The 19,307-nt window shown below is 46.8% G+C and overlaps 1 protein-coding gene across 1 annotated transcript in view; it reads left to right on the forward strand.

Moving 5' to 3' along the window:
* The window catches only part of CHMP2A (charged multivesicular body protein 2A), a 320,678-nt gene that overhangs the window by 217,717 nt on the left and 83,654 nt on the right, over positions 1 to 19,307 (forward strand). The window contains exon 3 of the mRNA XM_069639042.1: positions 2,868 to 3,047. Coding sequence (XP_069495143.1) covers positions 2,868 to 3,047 — 180 coding nt within the window. The remainder of the gene's footprint in view (positions 1 to 2,867; positions 3,048 to 19,307) is intronic.

The raw sequence follows: 19,307 nt of genomic DNA on the forward strand, positions 1-19,307 counted from the left end.
GGCAAAGCACATGTGGGCTAAAATCAACAATCAATGTTGCTCTGGTGCTGGGGAGTGATGAGATATTGGATGAGCTAACTGTATGCCAGAAAAAACGGGTGTTTAGAGGTGCGTTGATGGGGGAAAAAATGGATCTTAAATGGTTGGAAGACTGCTACACCAGTAAAGATTGAGACTTCAGAAATGCATAAACTGGCAGAGATGGAGAGACTACTATACAGAAGAGAAAGGAAATTTGTATTGTTTGAGAAGATGTGGGGGAAATTTCTCTCAATATACTGATGAACTTTTGTGAACCTGAGGGTAGGATAGGGGGAGGGAGAATAGGACTTTATTGAATATACAGATACTGGTGTATAAAGGACTTTGTTTTGGTTTAATTTGTTGTATCTGGTTGTTGAATATTTTGATGACTAAAATTAAATTTTCCCCCCAAAAAAAAGACCCTTGTTACACAGCCGGGTTCCAGATTACTGGACAGTTATGCGCCTTCTTGGAATGGTGGCTTCTTCCATTTTTCTTTTTTAGTGCCTTCCCCAAGGTTGCGCATGCGTCAAATACAAGAGTGGCTAGCAAAACAATGGTCTAACGCAAACATACATTGGGACGATGCAGTGGTGGTTTCACCGACTGTTGTGGAAGCACTTCAGTGATTGGACAGAGGAAAATCTGTTGGAAAGGCATACATTATTTTGACCAGACAAAGCACGGCATGTGGACACAGACGCTGTCGAGCAAACATATCAACATCCTAGAGTTGCTAGCAGTGTTCAAAGCCTTGCAAGCCTTTCAACACCAATTGTCTGGCAAAACAATACTAGTGCTTACAGACAGCACGACCACCATGTTTTACATTAACGAACAAGGCGGGACACATTCACTGTGTCTTTCCAGACTAGCACAGAAGATCTGGAGATGGTGTCTCCAGAGAAACATTTACCTCCTGTTGCAACACTTTCCAGAGGAACACAACTGTCTGGCAGATGTGCTAAGCAGAAACACAGAGCTTCCCTCGGAACACAAGTGGGAGCTGCTGACATTGTGCACAAAATGTTTGCAAGATGGGGCATCCAGACATCGATCCGTTCGCAACACAACGCAAAATGCCCCGCTTACGCATCCAGGTTTCCCATAACAGTCCAAGGGAAACGCACAATTAATCAATTGGACAGGGAAATTTGCGTACGCTTTTCCACCAACACCACTTCTAAACTGGGTAGTCCACAAGATGCATCAGGAACATCTGGCTATGATCCTAATAGCTCTAATGTGGGTGCTACAACCCTGGTTCTTGTACCTACTCAAAATGTCAGTTTGTACACCAATAAAACTACTGAGCCCTTACAACATGTTAACAGCATCAGGGAGCAACCCTCCATCCATACCCTCAGAAACTCAACTTAGCAGCTTGGCTCCTGAGGTCATAGAGTTTGGACACTTGTTTGTTCTAACTACTCACCTCCTTCTCATGCTCGCTGGTCTATGCAAAGCATGTGATTCTAGGCACATTCACAAGCCTCAGAAGACGAATATTACATACCTGTAATCGTCTTTCTGATACTTGTATCTGAAGGTACATAGACAACTTATACCTGCTTCACTTTCTTGTACTCCAACAAACACTTCACGCATCCTCCTTGACGCATGAAGGACCGTGGGTACAGTGCACGTCACAGTAGGGATAGTATTACAGACACGCCCTGCCGACGTCCCTTTTTTAGATTTTGAAAACAAGATCTATATTCTCTGAAAAAACTCATTAAGGTGCAGATAAGTTGAGCGAATTTAACGCAACAAAACCCCTGAAATTCAGCAGATGTGTGGAGTTATGACTAGCTTAACACTGCATGCTCATGTCCCCATAATGCCATTTTGTATGTCTTTGTGAATCCCTTCTCTTATAATATGCATGTGCTCATGGGCTTTGCAACGGGAATGCGCCGTGTTATGCTGGTCCTAACTTCACACATCTGCTGAATTGCAAGGGTTTTGTTATACCTTGTTTTTTTTTTACGGGCCACTAGCCATGGCCTTCTGCCACAGCCTTCGACCATTTGCACTGTACATGTTCCCCCGATAAGTTTCATTTGGACCCATTGGGTGGCCACAGCCTTTGGCCGTGGCACTTTACACGTCTTTCTGGCCCACTAGCCAGGACCTTCGACTGCGCCCACTGTATATTTTAAAATGCTACTGAGCCACTAGCCACTCTGTACATGTTCCCCCAATATGCTTCTTTTGCGGGGCGTCTTTTGGCGGGTTTAACAAATCTTTTGTTTGTAAAATATATCAGTTTTCAGGTTTCCTATGTATCTTGATGCTCAGCTATTGTGTGGTGACCGCCACACTATTTCTATATACAATGTCTATCCAAACCCTTTGCAAAAACTGTTGGCTTTACCAATTTATTATTTTCTTCCGATTTTCCTATGTTTCTGCCAAATTAACTTGTTTGTGGTTTAATATCTTAGCTGCTAGTTAAGTAAATCGAATATGGGCAATAGGAAACCTACATTTTTTTGCCATACAATCTATGATGCTGAACAAACCATCCAGCACTGTATGACCCTTTTTAAACAATTATAAAGAAACTCTTGGTTGACTGCCCCCGTTTTCCCTAAAACATACTGTTGCTCATTGCTTTTTCATCATTACTTGCACTGTATTATTATTTATGATATAGAGCCCTTGGAACCCCCCGGATATGCACTACCGGTATGCATACATGTCTTCAGCAAGTTGTGTATATTGGTGGTTGAAAGAAAGAGAATTCTTTCCCATCCAAGATGAGACTTGATAAGCAGGAGGGTCCTCATGGCCTATTTTTAGGAACTGCCTCCATTGACCTTGCTGTTTGTTTTTTGCAGGATGCTGTGAGAATTATGGCGAAGGATTTGGTGCGTACGCGCCGTTATGTGAAGAAATTCACATTGATGAGGGCGAACATTCAGGCAGTGTCCCTGAAGATTCAGACTCTGAAGTCCAACAATTCCATGGCACAGGCAATGAAGGGTGTCACCAAAGCCATGTCAACCATGAACAAACAGGTACGTGGGTCTGTGAATGGATTTGACAACCTTTAGTGTCGAACAATTAAGCACCTATGAACCTACATTCATGCTTGAAAATCTTACTGTTTGAAGGTCTGAACTTTCTAACCTACAACTCCCATTTGTGACAAACTTACCACTGTTAATAAACAATTAATTAACCCTTTCACTGACATTCATATGTGTTTGTGTGTGTGTGTGTGTGTGTGTGTGTGTGTGTGTTTCTCAGCAGTTTGAGCCCCTTGGGTCGGCAGAGAAAGGGTTAATAAACGTACACAGTGACGTCCCAAATTGAAATCTATCGATTTCAGACAGAAAGACTTAATCATTCATGCTCCCCTTCCTTCTAGTTTTGTAGGTTAGCTAGCTTCCTTTGTGGGCTAGTCTGGAAATCACTTTTTAAAGAAGGCCTGTACCAGACCCCAACCTCCAGCCTTCTTATTTTTCCTCTGAGCGTTAGTCTGGTCTGAAACTTTTGAAGTTGTGCAGCACTGGTACTTTATTTCTTTAACAACATTTAAAAAGTACATGGGCTGTTTTTAAAAATACATTTTGCCCTTACATGCACATTTTATAATTAATGTTTTGTTTATCATGAAATCCCAAGTGGCCAATCCAATAGTGCACCTCCTTCAGCGCAAAAGTCTAAACCTCACCCAATTATTCAGCTTCAAGGTTGTAAATCCTGTGCCACCAAACACTTTGGTCAATCGAGGATAGGTTGCCCTGTGAAAGGCATCATTCCACGCTTTTCCCTAAAGAGGGCTAAAAGCAGCTTGCAGGCTACTTTTCCCCTACCTACCTACCTATCCCTAGGTGTGATGTGGGAACTAGCAAAGCTCCTTCAGGGATCTGATGTGGCATCGTTTGTGTTGATAGTTCCCAAAGGTGATAAGGTTGAAAGTACAGTTCCTTCTAGAGAGTCAATTGGAGATGTAGGAAGGTGCAAATGGCACATTAATGGAGTTCAGCAAACGTCCATCCTCCTGTGAAGGGTACTGCTTAAAAAAGGTCAGACGAGAAAAGTAAGTAGTCGTCACTCCTGTTAATTACTCTACAAACATCAGACTTAACCAGACTTAATTAGATCAGCCTCCCCTTGCCCTTAAACTAGACTGTCATGACTTTGTCATCTGATGTATATCATGGCCACGGTAGTGGCCATGTAGTTATGGTTAAGTTGCTGTTTCCATAGGAAGAGCACTTTTTGGGCGCCTTATAACTTTGCTCCCCTTGGACGAATCCTCACCAAACTTTGCAAAAAAAATGTATATGGCCCACTCTGAATTTTCTTGCAAAGTTTGGTGATGTTTGGTGCTGGGGGGGAAATGTTATAGGGGGGGTCCCAAAACGTCTTTTTTCCCGTAGACTGAATGGGGAAAAAACTTTGCGCATAGCTATAGGCCAGACCGCTGGACGGATTTGCACGAAATGTGCGGCAGGGGCAGGGCCTTGGTCCCGAAAGCGTGCTTTTGTAAATTTGGTGACCTTCCGTGCAGTACTTTTCATAATGATTAAAAAGTAGGTGAAAAAGAATTTGTGATATCTATGTCCGCTCCGCGATCACGCTTCCCTGTTCGCTCCGCAGACAACATACCGATTGGCTAAGGGGCTGCCGTCATGACCGCGGACATGCGACGTCTCTGCCAATTGGCTGCTGCTAGACGTGTTCTGCGTCAGATTGTTTGGCTGCGCCTGACATCTTGGATCCGCCGAAAGCGAAGCAACAACCAGCGCACACATGCTCTATGTATAAAACTCTTTTCCTGTGTGCTACAGCGTTGGGGAAAAGTGCAGACAGTAAACCCTGGGTGATCAATGCATTTCTTCTGGGGGTCGGTCTTCATGATGTATTTTCTATGGCCACCTTGTACACGCAGAAAATGAGGGCTATAATAACGATAGCATTTCAGTGTATGCAGTGCACAGGATGCTTCTAACTGTTGTAAGGATACACGCAGTGGTGGCGAACATTGAAATTGACAACATGCCGTAATTACATTCGTTTTTTCTATGGATATTATTACATTAATTAGTACGGCGCCATGGGTGTGCTATGCTACAGTGGTTGTGGCCAGGGCCTAGAGTCTTGGATGCATGGCCATCGGCCGAAGGCCTTACTTCCAAAACTCTAGGCCCTGGCCACAACCATTGTAACATGTGCCACCCATGCATACACCCATAGTATTGCGTTTCGATTGGCAAGTACCGGGGAGTACGTCCAGTCTTGGGTGCATGGCCAAAAGGCCATGCACCCAAGAACAAAGTTAAAAGTACTAGACGTGCAAGCCACTGCACACCCATCCCATGTAAGATCTATGGACATACAGCTAGGAGTGAAGCCTCTGGCCAGAAGCACTGAAGGATATCGCACCTATAGAAAAACCGCCACTACCACACATCAGTGAGGTGTTTGTGGAGAGACCCTGCACTCTTGGGTGCATGCCCAAAGCCCTTGCACCTAAGACTGAAGTAATAAACCGCGGAGTGACAAGTCGATATGGATGTGGTGTAATGCGCTAGTTGTGTTCACGCCCTAGTGTCTTACCTACATGGCTGCAGACGATGGTCCGAAAAGTAAATTTATAAGTACCTAATTTGCAAGGACCATGGTTTTGGTATGCAGCGATGGTTGTGGATAGGAACTATACTCGTTGTACCTTGGTCGTAAGGCGTAGGTAGTAGGTTACTCACCGAAGCTGCAAGGCCCAGCCTACAGGCACTGCAGCATATTAGTACCATAGATTAGACTTGTAGATTCCCATGTGTACAAAAGGACTGCCAATATACTTACTCCTTACTTTGTTCAGAATGCACATACTTTTTTGAAGTGGCTATCGTACTTGGCAGAAGTATCACTTTTTCCATTTCTGTGATGTAAGAAAAAGGTGTGTTAGTGTTTGCATTTTTTGAAAATTTACTACATTGCATAATAGACAGTTAACCTTTTTTTTTTTTACCCTCATATTTAGTTTACAAACCAGTGTACTGTGCATTGCGCTCAGTTTCTGTGTTTGCTTCTCTAATCCTTGGGTCTGGGGAAAAAGAATCCTTGTCGGATTAAAAAAACCTTCATTTCCTATGGTACTAACTACTTCCTTGTTTCCTTTGAGTGTTTCCTTCATCTTTCTGATCAATGTTATGTTTGTTGCCTTCTTGCTCATTTTTAACAGTTAGATACCTGTAGGCGTATTCTAACTGCATTTGTTCTAACAGATTTGTGCTACTCATTCACTTGTGGCGTTGTTATATCCTGTTTCCTTCATCTTTCCCATGACTGTTTTGTTGATTGCCTTCCTGACGATTTTTAACAGTTACATACCTGTAGGTACCTGTGCATTTGTTTCCAACGATCTGTGATAATCATTTATTTGTGTCATTCTTCCATCCTGTTGGGTAGTTAGATACCTGTGGGCGTATTCTAACTGTTTGTAGTCTTTCACATAATTTGTTGTCAATCTTGAAGTACACATTATTTCGAAAATGTTGGCTTTAAGAACATTAAATACGCATTTGTTAGGTTAGCTGGCAATCTCTGCTTTAGAGAAATGGTGCTATCATTACATTCGAACCATCCAGAATTCTTTTTAATGTATGCAGTGTAGTGACCTGCATTGGTTGTAGCTCCTGCATGGTAGATTATTCCTACTGTTGTAAAGGTTTTCTTTCCAAGTGACACTTGACCGTGTGTGAATCCAGTCAGTTTGCAGTTGTTTTTGGTGCCATCTGATTATAACGTAGAAGCATAAGTATTATGTAAGCACTATGTGATTGTACCAGTAAGGTGGAGCGATTGTCTGAATTGCAAATACTACATAATCTGCCATGGTTTGCATTTTGTACAAGTTGCTGAAATGGAATGCTCTCACAATTTGGTATGGAAACATACACAAATCGCTCATTTGGGATTTCTTCCTGTATCACTTTTCTACAGAGTGCGCATGTATGTTTCCACATGTACGAAATTTGGAAGATTTCATTTACAGATATGCTTTTGTTTTCCAATACTAATAGTATGTACATTAGAAATTCTTGTGGATCTTCTTGTGAGTTCATAGTGAATCTCACCATTCCAGCACAGTCGTCCAATTGTTGCCTTACTCCATAAACACTGTGTGTTGTCAGGATTGCTTGTTTCATTTCTACGCAGCAATAACATTTGCAAACACAATTGGTCTTTGCTGTGCAGGTAAATATTGTTAACAATTGGTGGCAATTGAAATAGAATATTCATTGCTACATTTGCATAGCAACTTACTCCACTTTCATTTGCAAATTTGAATGGCACAGCAAGTTCTGTATCTGAGTGCTTTTTTCGGTTTTTCTGTTGCATCTTTGCCGACGTCCCTGGTTTTCATTCCCTAATAGGTTGTTCTATGTTTGCGGCAATTGATGAAACTTTAGCTTCTTTTCTTTGCTTTGTGTAATTTGCTGTTGAATTCTGTTGCATTTCTGTTTCATTTAATTTTCTTTTACCACGTTTCACTTTATCTGGAACAGGGTATGTTTCAGATGAGGGGTTGTACAGTGAACACAATCTATTGTATTCTAGAATGCAAGAAATATCAGCTTTGACTTTACTTGAATCAAAGTTTATTAGCAATAGACCGTCAAGTGTACGAAAGCGTAATAATGCTACGTAGCTCATGCCTTCCTTAAACACTGTGTTTCCTATATCTAGCAATGCTTTGTCTAGGGTAAGACCTTGGGATTTATGAATGGTAACTGCATATGCAAGAGTTAGAGAAAATTGCTCTCTACGTACATACATGTCTTTGAAGAGAAGGAATCGAGCAATTGAGCGCCCTATCCTGTTCACTTCTGAAACTTCATCAAAGCGAATATTTACAAACTGAATGTTGCTGTCACGTGGGTATGATTGAAAGCCAACAACGGTGCCCAGTGCGCCATTACCTAGCCCTTGATCTACGTCAAGGTTACGTTTAAGCATTACTCTACAATTTAAGGAAAATTTCAATATTTTTTCCAACCCAGCTGTGTTGGAAATTGAATTTTCTGAACTATTAAGTCTTGTTGTGGCTTGCTCACACATGGGTACTGTCATACCATGTACGCCTAGTTTGTCTGTGGCCCTAATTTCTATTATTGGTTGCATTTCTTTCTTTAACATTGTTCATTGAATACGAAACAGCTTGCAAGAGTTGGCATTAAGGCCATACAATTGACATTTTTGTGCGCTATTTGTTCCATAACATCAGTTGCACATGCATCATCGCCGTTTTTTCAATACAACTTGTGATTCTTGCGATAATACACCAACTCTAATACTTTTTAAGATGTTGGCATAAGTGAGATCTGCAGATTGCCGCATGTTCTCAGTTAATTCTCTGTATTGGAAATGTTGCCAAAGGTTAACATTACCTATGCTACCAACAGTTTTCCGGCAGAGTTTGTGGCCTAAGGTTTTAAAAATCGGTTCACCTTTCACTGGTGTCAATTGTAGAAGATCTCTGAAAATGATAATGTGTTTCCCTGCAAAGAGTTCTTCGTTATTATTTTTAAGTACTTCTTGCAATCTGATATGAATCAAAGCCAATATTAGGTTGGAGACCATGCTCACTTCATCTATTGGTAGCATTTTCATTTGTTTCAATACTCTATGTAATTCCATTGCAGCTTCTGCAGAAAGTTTGTAGTAGTCTAATTTATTTTGATGCACTACTGGAAGCAGTAGTAATCGGTGTAAAGTCACACCGCCTATGTTGTAGGCAGCTAAACCTGTGGGGGTCGTTACAACAGCTGACAGTTTCTTGTTTGTCAATTGTTGAAGGAACTAGCTGACTCCACATCGGGAGAGGTAGGCAGGAGCCTCCTCTCCAGCGCCTAGAAGCTTGCCCAATACATGGGGCACTGCAGGAACCCCTTGCCACTGCAGCAATGAGCCGTCGCCTTTATTTGAAAAATCGATCGAGCACATCCTAAATTCTTTTTGTGCACCCTGCAAGGCAGCTGTGCCCAAATCAGGGAGATAACATCCCTTGCAGCGTTCGCCCGACCCCCCCTGTGGGCCACCCCGCCATTGCTTACAATGTGGTCAATGGCCGTCATTGCCACTGCAGCAGCCTCGGCTGCATCTGCCTGACCAGCCCAATCTGCCTGGTCTCCACACGGATTGGACGACGTGCCCTATTTCCGCCCACCACCGCCACCGATAGGCGGAAGCCGGAGCACGGAAGCTCCCCACAGAAGGGCCACGTAAAAGGGCCTGTCCTATGCCTGTTGTATGCATGCGGTATATGCCGTTGGCCGGAACCCCTGTTGGCTCTTCACGGACCCTTAACCTGTCAGTACTGTGTCCCAGTCCTTATTTGGCCCCCTACGCTATCAACGGCCCGCCTGACTCTAACTACCCAACTTCCATGCATACTAGGAGCTGAATATCACCCGACACAGCAACTCCCTGTTGAACTATATTCTGCCTCAGTTGCTATACGTCTATCTGCCGAAGCTAGGCCTGCAACACCACTTGCTGTTATCAATACCATATGCCAGATTGCACTATGCTCATCTACTGCCATCCTTGTCATTCAAACATTTGCTTACATATTGCCTAATGATCCTTACGTGCTCCTCCAAGTACTGTTAAATCCCTCACGGTTGGCATATTATGATTATATGGACGCACACCGCCAACCCAGACACCCTGCAGATCTATTTCCTCACCCTTTATCATAACTACTATTACCACAGTCATGTTAGCCTGCTGTCTAGCCATTAGCAACTTGGACTATGCGCCTAGGGCGCCTTAGTCTGTTAGCCTTAAGCAACTCAACCTGATCCTGGTATCTGTATACCTGTACTGGCACCATGACAGCATTTAGCCTGTTAGTAGCATTTTATGGTCTACAGACCACACTTTATTGACTTGTGTTGTGCCTTATGGTCGCCTTCAGACCACATCTGATTGTCTTGTGCATTTGTTCATGTACCTACCCTGCCAGACTAGCTGAACTTCTCCCGTGAGTCATTGACTGCATTTGCTCATGTACCTACCTGCCAGTCTAGCTGAACTTCTCCCTTGAGTCGCGAACTGCATTTGCTCATGTACCTATCTGCCAGTCTAGCTGAACTTCTCCCTTGAGTCACGAACTGCATCTGCCCATGTACCTACCTTGCCAAACTAGCTGAACCTCTGCCTTGAGTCATTGATTGTATCTGCACATGTACCTACCTTGCCAAACTAGCTGAACCTCTGCCTGGAGTCATTGATTGTATCTGCACATGTACCTATCTTGCCAGACTAGCTGAACCTCTGCCTTGAGTCATTGACGGCACTTGCCTATGTATCTATCTTTGCCAGACTAGCTGAACATCTACCTTTGAGCCTCTAGTTGCTACCTGCACATGTATTCACCTAACAAACTACGCAGATTGCCATCGCTTGGAGGATCCCACCTCTGACCAGTGCAGAACCCCTCCACACACCTTCCAGTGTTCCCCCACTCCATTGCACAGACGGTTAGGACACTTGGCTCACGATATGCGGCCACTGCCATCTGCCAACCACCCAATTCTTGCTACCATCGTAGGGTTCACCATTGCCACATTGCTCTGCCCCCCCACTCCTAGCACTGCTAAGACCAACCACTGTCACGCCACCCCACTCTCTCGCACCATGCCCCTTAGCAACCCATACCTTAATGACCCTGCCCTATGGCTCCAACACTTAGCCACCAAACCTACACCTAATCAACCGTGCACGCTCCAAGTCATGAATTTCAGACTGGGATCCAGATTGCCTCGTGCCCTTCGTGCCGTGAGCATCCAGCACACTCACAACACTCCCACTACACAGAACATACCACCATCCCCTTGTACCTTCTCTGCAAAAGATCTCAAGGGTGCCCTCATCAATGCTAGATCTATCACGGCCCACGCGTTGGACATCTCCGACCTGATCACCACTCAAAACCTCGACTTCATATCCATTACGGAAACCTGGCTACACGCTGCCTCTGGCCCACTCCTTGCCCTCGCCATCTCCATCGGTTACTCGATCACTAGAGCGGACCGTCAAACTTCATCTAAAGGAGGTGGAGTCGCATTTATACACAGAAATAACATTACACTTAGAACCATCCCCAACATTGAGCTCAGCTCCGCAGAATCCCACTCTGTGAAACTCACCTTATCGCCAACTAACACTGCCACCATCCACCTTATCTATAGACCCCCAGGTCCACTTGGCTCTTTTATAGATGAGATCACGGCCATCCTGACCGTCAATACCAAACCTAACTCGAAGGTATTGCTTCTAGGCGACCTTAACCTGGGCCTTCTCGACACTAAGGATCACTTGGCCTCTGAAGTAGCTACCACATTAGCTAATTTAGGCTTCCAACAACGCATTGACGAACCCACCCATATCAAGGGCAGGACACTTGATTGGATTACTGACCTTAACTGCAACACATCCATAAGCTCCAACCACGCCTGCGCCTGGTCCGACCATCACATTATGATCTTCCACTTACCAGCGACCAACCCCCACACTGCGCCTACCATAGCTCCAGCCATTCCCACCAGGAACAAAAAAGACATCACTAAGGATAAACTCCTCCCTCTCATCCTTCCCATCCTGAACAAATGCGTGTCCATGGAACATAATGACCCCACAGTTATAGTAGACATCTTCAATCAAACACTGCTTAAAGCCATTGACAATATAGCACCACTCAAACTACGGAAAGCCAAACAGGCCCACCTGAACTCTTGGTTCACACCGCAGCTAAGAATTCTACGCAAAGAAAAACGTAAGGCTGAATCACTTTGGAAGAGTCACCCATGTGACCCTAACAAAGATCGCCTCATGATTACTACCCATAACTACAAAGAAGTGATCCTACAAGCCAAAAAGGAGACCTATAACCAACGCATCGCTCAAGCGGAATCCAACACTAAGGAATTATTTAAAATCCTTAAAGAATTGGAATCACCATCCCCTGCGCCTGACACCTGCACTAAAGACAGTAAATGGTGCAATAACATCCAAAACGCCCTCCTCACTAAAATGACCACTCTGCAATCTAAAATTAACGCTAAACAAAACACCCTACTCACCAACCTCCCCACCAAACCTTCCTATACTCGGACGGCCTCATTTACTCACACCCCTTTTAGTTTCACCCCACTCACCATCCCTGAGGTCGAAAACATCATTTGCAATCTAAAACCCTCCAATTGCCAAGGTGACTCCTGCCCACCACCTATCATCAAGGAAGCAGCAACTGCCTTCATTAACTCCTCATTCCGTACAGGCACGGTACCTAACAACTTAAAGGACGCGTGGGTTATCCCCCTCCTAAAAAAACCGACACTAGACCCTGAAATACCAACTAACTATAGACCTATTACCACCGTACCTTTCCTACTTAAACTACTTGACAGAGCAGCTTACTTGCAGATTCAGAACTACTTAGAAACCAATAACCTCCTTGGCTCAAGACAATCTGGCTTCAGACCTAAACACGGGACTGAAACAGCTTTACTTGATCTCAAAACTCAAATTGATGACCTTAAAGACAACGGTAAATTGGCCCTTCTACTATTACTGGATCTATCAGCTGCTTTTGATTTGGTCAATCACCAAATACTATGCAGGCATCTGAAGTCAGCGGCCCACTTCTCTGACAAGGCTTCCAACTGGATCAGGTCATTCCTTGACAATAGGCACATGAGTCTTCTCTCCTACCGCATCGGCTGATCCCACACCAGTCCCTTGTGGAGTCCCGCAGGGTTCTTGTGTTTCCCCTACTCTCTACAATGTCTTCACCTAACCTTTATTTGATGTGCTTGACTATCTGGGTGTCACCTACACTAACTACGCTGATGACACCCAGATACTCATACCCATCACTGGTGACTACATTGCTGATTCCAAAGCCCTTAATGACATTTACCTTGTCATACAGGCTTGGATGGCCCAGCATGAACTGTGCCTTAACGATGACAAGACTGAGCTTCTCATTTTAGGCACACAACAGAGACTTAACAAACTAAGTCACCTGTTCGGTTCCTTCAACATTGATGGCAATCTGATTAAAGTATCCAAAGACGCCAAAACTCTGGATATATACTTGGACGCCTCCTTGACACTCACTAGAAAAACCAATGCAGTGGCCTCCGCATCTGCTTACACCTGCAAATTGATCTCAGCCTGCCGTCCTTTCCTCACGGCCCAGAACTGCATCACCTTGGCCAGGACCCTGGTCATGTCCAAACTGGACTACTGCAATGCATTGTACCAGGGCACCAACCAGGGCAATCTTAATAAACTCCAGACGACCCAAAATAATGCCATTAGAGTAGCCCTTAAAATCCCCCGATCCGCCCACATCTCAGAAACCAGGAAGAACCTCAACTGGCTCTCAGTCGCCCAAAGGATCTCCCTGAAAGCACTGGCCCTCACCTACAAATGCGTCAACCACCAGGCTCCCTCATACCTAGCCTCGCGATTCACTCAATATACACCAGCACAAGCGCTCAGATCTGCACAAAACCAAGGTCTTGCGATCCCTAGATTTAAGCGTCAATCTGCTGGAGGCGCTAGCTTCCCTGTCTTGGCAGCCAAGCTTTGGAATACTGTACCACTCCTGATCAGAACCTTACCTTCATTCAACCAATTCAAACATAAAGCCAAGCTTTGGTTAGTTACTTCCTACTAACAACTGCTCCTCTTTACTGAATGGGCCATCTGGGACCCTACATGCACTGATGATCGTTGCCTGATTTGTAATGTCTACTGTTTACTTGTTGCAATTTGTCGGGACTATTGTGATGTTATGTAATGTACTGCTCCCTTACCTGTAAATATAATGTAACTGCTTTACTAAGATATGCGCCCGGTTGCCCTTGGGCCTGGCCTGCGCTATATAAATAAATTAAATACAAATAAACAAATACAAATGATTTTGATTAAGAATGTTTTCCCTGATCCAGCTTCACCACTGACGTACAGCAGTATAGGTTTGTAATTTTGGCAGGTACATTCTTTATTTTCGTGTTGTACACCATGTACAATTTGTTTTGTTACGTCTTCCAAAATGGTGCGCTGATCATTAAGTTTTGCTTGTTGTACAGTTAAGTCTTTTGTATCTTCTTGATATTGATACATGGTGTTTTCTACTTCTGCCATTTGCTATTAGTGGTTGTCCTAGTGGTTCCTGACTTCCTGTTACAGAAGGTTGACTACTGTCGGAAGAGTCCTTATCTGGTTTGGCCTGAAGTTGTTCTTCCTGTTGCTGCTCATTGTGTTACATTGTTTTGTACTGCGTAAAGTTCACATCTATGATAGTACTTTCATTTGCTTTGAAAGCAGCTTCATAGCAGTCATAATTATCTATTATGTCTTCCTCTTTTCTCCATGGTTTGAAAAGTTGTAACAGAGACATGTGATATAGTTATTTCTGTTGAGTTTTTAATGATAATTTTACATGATTAATTCAGCTTCGTTTGGTAAGTTTCACTAAGCTCCCTTCACAATCGGTCACTCTATATCTACGTTTGCTTTCATCGGGTTTTACATTATTTTTGTATGCAAAGTTTTGAGCTATGTGGTATAGACGCATACTTTCCAGAGTGGTACTCCTGTTTCGATAGTATGTGTCCAGTAGATAGTTTTTTAGAATGTCTTGGCTGTTGGGATCATTTCTGGCAATTGTTTCTATGTCCTCATATGATTTTAGCACTCTTTTTCTAGATTTTGCAGGACCAAGACTGAGCCATACTATGTTGTCTGATTTTCCATACAAAGCAGTGCCGGTTAAACGATCTGCTTCTTCATAGGCCACACATTTTCTTTGAGAGAGCATTTTTATGCCTAGGCTATACAATTTCTGTGATAATGTTTTGTCTGATGCTAGGTCATCCCAGAGGTCTTGAAGCTCTGTTTTTTCTGCTTTTGTTAAGTAGGCTGTAACATATTGTGCAACAGCAGTTGAATTGTCTGCAATGTACTGCACATCTATGTTTGCATTCCATAAGAGGGAAATGATTGCATTGTAATCATTGATATATTTTGATTATTCCCTTCTTTTTATATAATATGTGTTTCGAGGGGATTGGGTCCTCCGACGTATTCCATATCTATGACAGGTAATCACCACAGCTGTGCTGCTTCGGAAACTTTTTCTGCGTCCTGCGTCGATGACGTCGATGCGCCGTCGTCGAGGACCTCCTCCGACGTCCGACGTCATCCGATGTGATAAGTAGGACGCACGACGCCCATAGCCTCAGTTCCGTTTTTTCCGCGAACGTGTTGCTTCGTGTTTCTCGGTCTAAACGCCTCGACTCTTTGGAGTTCTGTTCTTCTCGGTTCTTCGAACCTGTTCGTTTGTGACTTTCCTTCTGAAGATGTCTACTTCGTCTTCGACCCCGCGTCCGGGTTTCAAGAAGTGCGGGGAGTGTGGGTCCAAGATGTCGGTGACGGACTCGCACGACGCCTGCCTCTGGTGCCCCGGGGAGGCCCACGACACGGATGACTGTATCGACTGCCAGTCGCTCACGTCCAAAGCCTTACGCGAACGTAAGAAGAAGTTGTCGGTAGGTCTGGTGTCCAAGCCCCGGAAGTCGAGGTCTGCGGGGCTTTCGACGGATGATTCGAGGGGTGACTCTCCGTGTCATCGTCGGAAGTCTCGTGGGTCTCCTTCTAGGAGTCGGTCTCGCCACTCCTCAGCCTCTTCGAGGCATTCTCGGAAGCGCCGACACCGGTCGTCTTCCAGGTCCTCTTCGGAGGGCTCTGCCCGGCACGTCGCTTACCCCTCCAGCCGTGCGACGCCGGTGGAATGGGCTTCCTTCGGGAAGAAGATGTTGGCGATTCTTGGTCGCAGGGTACTCGGCCGTCCGCGCCCCCGAGTGGGGTCGGTCGTGTGAGGTCGAGAGACACCGCTCGCAAGAGTGGTCGGCACGAGTCACGGGAGAGGTCCCGTTCGGACAAGGGGACTCGTTCTCGACGTACCCGTTCCAGGTCCCGGTCCTCGACACGTTCGAGACCGTGTGCACCTGTGAGGTCTTCGAAGAAGACATCGACGTCTGTGGCGTCGAGGGCGTCGACGGGCTTTCTCGAGGCTCTGGCTCCGAGGAAGTCGTCGATGCCGTCGACGCTCAGGTCGTCGAGGGACACGCTCGGGGCTCCGGCCTCGAGGGCTGTGTCGACGCCACCGATTCTGGAGGCGCTGCATCTGACGTCGACGCCGATTTCGTCGACGCCGATCCTCTCGGCGCCGATGCCGGTTCTCTCGACGCTGGCGCCGATTCGCTCGACGCCATCGACGCCTTTCGTGTCGGAGGTACCCCAGGGCACCGGTGGACCCCCTAGGAAGGCTCTGGTTAAGAGCAAGCACTCTCGAGTGCCTTCTTTTCGCCACCTGGACTATATTTCAGAGGCGGATGAGGATTCTGATGGCCTGGTTCCTAGTCAGGTTCCGGATGACATTGTCTCGGGCCATGGTCAGTTTGACGAGTTGAGACAGTCACTGCATGATGCCAGTGGACTGGACACCTCTCCGGAGGTGGAGTTTTGTAGGCCTGAGCCTGGCTCTCATGCTGATTCCTCGTACCGGCGCCTTATGGCTAGGGTTTCTGAGTACTTGGGATGGTCTGCTCCCCCAGGGGAGTTTGTGCAGGATGATCTGACAGACATCCTTGATGTTGGTCCCCAACTGACCCGGTTCTGCCGTTCCATATGGCTTTACAGAGAAGGGTGGCGGCGGCTTGGACTGCTCCGGAGAGTCTCCCGGCGGTGGGCAGATCCTTGTCGCGAAAATACCGTCCAGCCAGTGGTGACCCCTGCTACTTGGCCAGGCACCCCACTCCGGAGAGTTTGGTGGTGCAGGCAGCCACGGCCCCGGCGAAGCAGGCGTCGTACCCTACCATCCCTCCTGATAGGGACGACAAACGTTTTGATGGCTGGGCGAAGAAAGTGTTTTCTTCTGGTGGTATGGCGCTTCAGGCGGCCAACTCCATTTGTGCCTTGTCACGTTTCACGCACACTCTGTGGAACTGTGTTGCGTTAGCGGCTGAACATGTTCCCGAAGGGGATGAACGGGATGGTTTCCTTGCTATGGTCCAGGATGGTAAGGATGCCATGTGTGAGTCCGTTCAGTCGGGTTTGGACTTAGCTGAATGCGTCAGTGGGTCCATGGCGGCGAGCACCGTGATACGCAGGTTTGCGTGGTTGCGGAAGTCGGGGTTTGCGCCTGATGTGCAGTCCCGGCTCCTCAACATGCCCTTTGATGGTGTACACCTTTTTGGCAGCAAGGCTGACGAGAGCCTTGAGAGGTTGCAGACCTCAAAAGCTGCAGCGAAGTCGTTGGGCGCTGCTGTTCGCCAACCTCCGCCTTTTCGTCCTAGGGGACAGCAGTGGAGGGGTGGTTCCTTTCGTTATTACTCCTCCTTTAGTAAAGCGAGAGGAGCTGGCAGTCAAAGAGGCCATCGCAGGGGTACCAGGGGTGGACGACAGGGTACCCGTGGTGCCAAGGCCGCTCGGGCAGTTGCCTCTTTGCCCTCAGGTAACGCCGCAGCCGCTCCCACTCAGTCGTGAGGCCATGTCCCATGGTTCGCCGGTTGGGGGAAGGCTGGCGCAGCATCTTGTAGAGTGGCAAGCCATTACTTCAGATGTGTGGGTTCTGGAGATCATAACCCACGGCTACTGTCTTCCTTTTCGGCACTGGCCTCGCGACATTCCACCGGGGAACCTCTCGTTGCAGAGTCCGGATCCGCTCCTTGCGCAGGAAATTCAAGCCCTGCTGGAGAAAGGCGCCATAGAACTGGTGCCTGTAGCGGAGAGGAACAAGGGATGGTATTCCCCTTATTTTTTGGTTTCGAAGAAAGACGGGGGATTGAGACCCATCATGGACTTGCGCGGTTTGAACAAACTCCTCAGGAAGGTCAAGTTCAAGATGGTTACTCTCTCTCAAGTCCTCCAGGCCCTTCAGCTTCAGGACTGGTTGGTGTCACTCGACCTCAAGGATGCTTACTTCCATGTGCCGATCCATCCCAAGCACAAGAGGTACCTGAGGTTCGCGGTTGGCGACTCGCACTTTCAGTTTCGGGTCCTGCCGTTCGGATTGACCTCCGCCCCGAGGGTTTTCACCAAGCTCATGGTGGTGGTGGCAGCGCATCTCAGGCAAGGGGGGATTCACGTCTACCCCTACCTGGACGATTGGTTGATCAGGGGGAGCTCTCCTGAGCAAGTCCTGGATCATCTATCGATCGCCTGTCGCTCCCTTCACAGACTGGGCTTCTCCCTCAATTTAAAGAAGTCCCATTTGACGCCAACACAGCGGCTCCAGTACATCGGAGCAGTGCTCGACACTTCCCTGGGGCAGTGTTTTCCTCCCCAGGTGAGGGCTCTTCACATTCAGCAGATGGTGCACAAGTTTCAGCATGCCCAGACGCTCCCAGCGTTCGAGTTCTTGAGGTTGCTCGGCCTCATGGCATCCTGCATTCTTCTGGTGCCAGAGGCTCGCCTGCGGATGAGATCTTTGCAGTGGGCACTCAAGACGCAATGGTTGCAGTCCTCCGGCAGGATGTCGGACTCCATTCAGGTGCCGTCCTCGGTCGCCCGGGACCTTCTGTGGTGGGCCGTCGAAGGCAACTTGATGAAGGGGGCTCTGTTTTGGCTTCCCTGGCCGGAGGTGACGATCGTGACGGATGCATCCCTCACGGGATGGGGAGCTCATGCCAACGGGCTGTCAGTCAGCGGTCGTTGGTCTCCGTCGGAGTCCAGACTCCATATCAATCTGTTGGAGCTGAGGGCCGTCAGGCTAGCCCTGAAGGCTTTTCTGCCGTCTGTGCGAGGGAAGAATGTCCTGATCCTGACGGACAACACAGTGGCCATGCACTACCTCAACAAAAAGGGGGGGGCAGGGTCACTTCCTCTGTGCAGAGAGGCGATGCAGCTCGAGTTCTGGGCCATCCAGCAGGAAGTTTCGATCTCGGCAGTTCATCTGGCCGGAGCCGAAAACGTGACGGCGGACGCTCTGAGCAGGCAGAGCGCGATCTCTCACGAGTGGGAGTTGGCTCAGGAGATTCTCCTGGAGATCTTCGCCCTTTTGGGGACCCCTCAAGTGGATCTCTTCGCCTCCAGTGTCAACCGGAAGTGCGAAAGGTTTTGCTCGCGGGAATTTCCTCCAGAAGGAGCCTTAGGAGACGCGTTCGTGGTGGAGTGGTCATTCCCGCTGCTGTACGCGTTTCCTCCAGTCCCAGTCATCCCGCAAGTGCTGCGGAGGTTACGGA

This window comes from Ambystoma mexicanum, chromosome 1q, assembly GCF_040938575.1.
Source record: "Ambystoma mexicanum isolate Mex_15411 chromosome 1q, UKY_AmexF1_1, whole genome shotgun sequence".
Lineage (NCBI taxonomy): Eukaryota > Metazoa > Chordata > Amphibia > Caudata > Ambystomatidae > Ambystoma > Ambystoma mexicanum.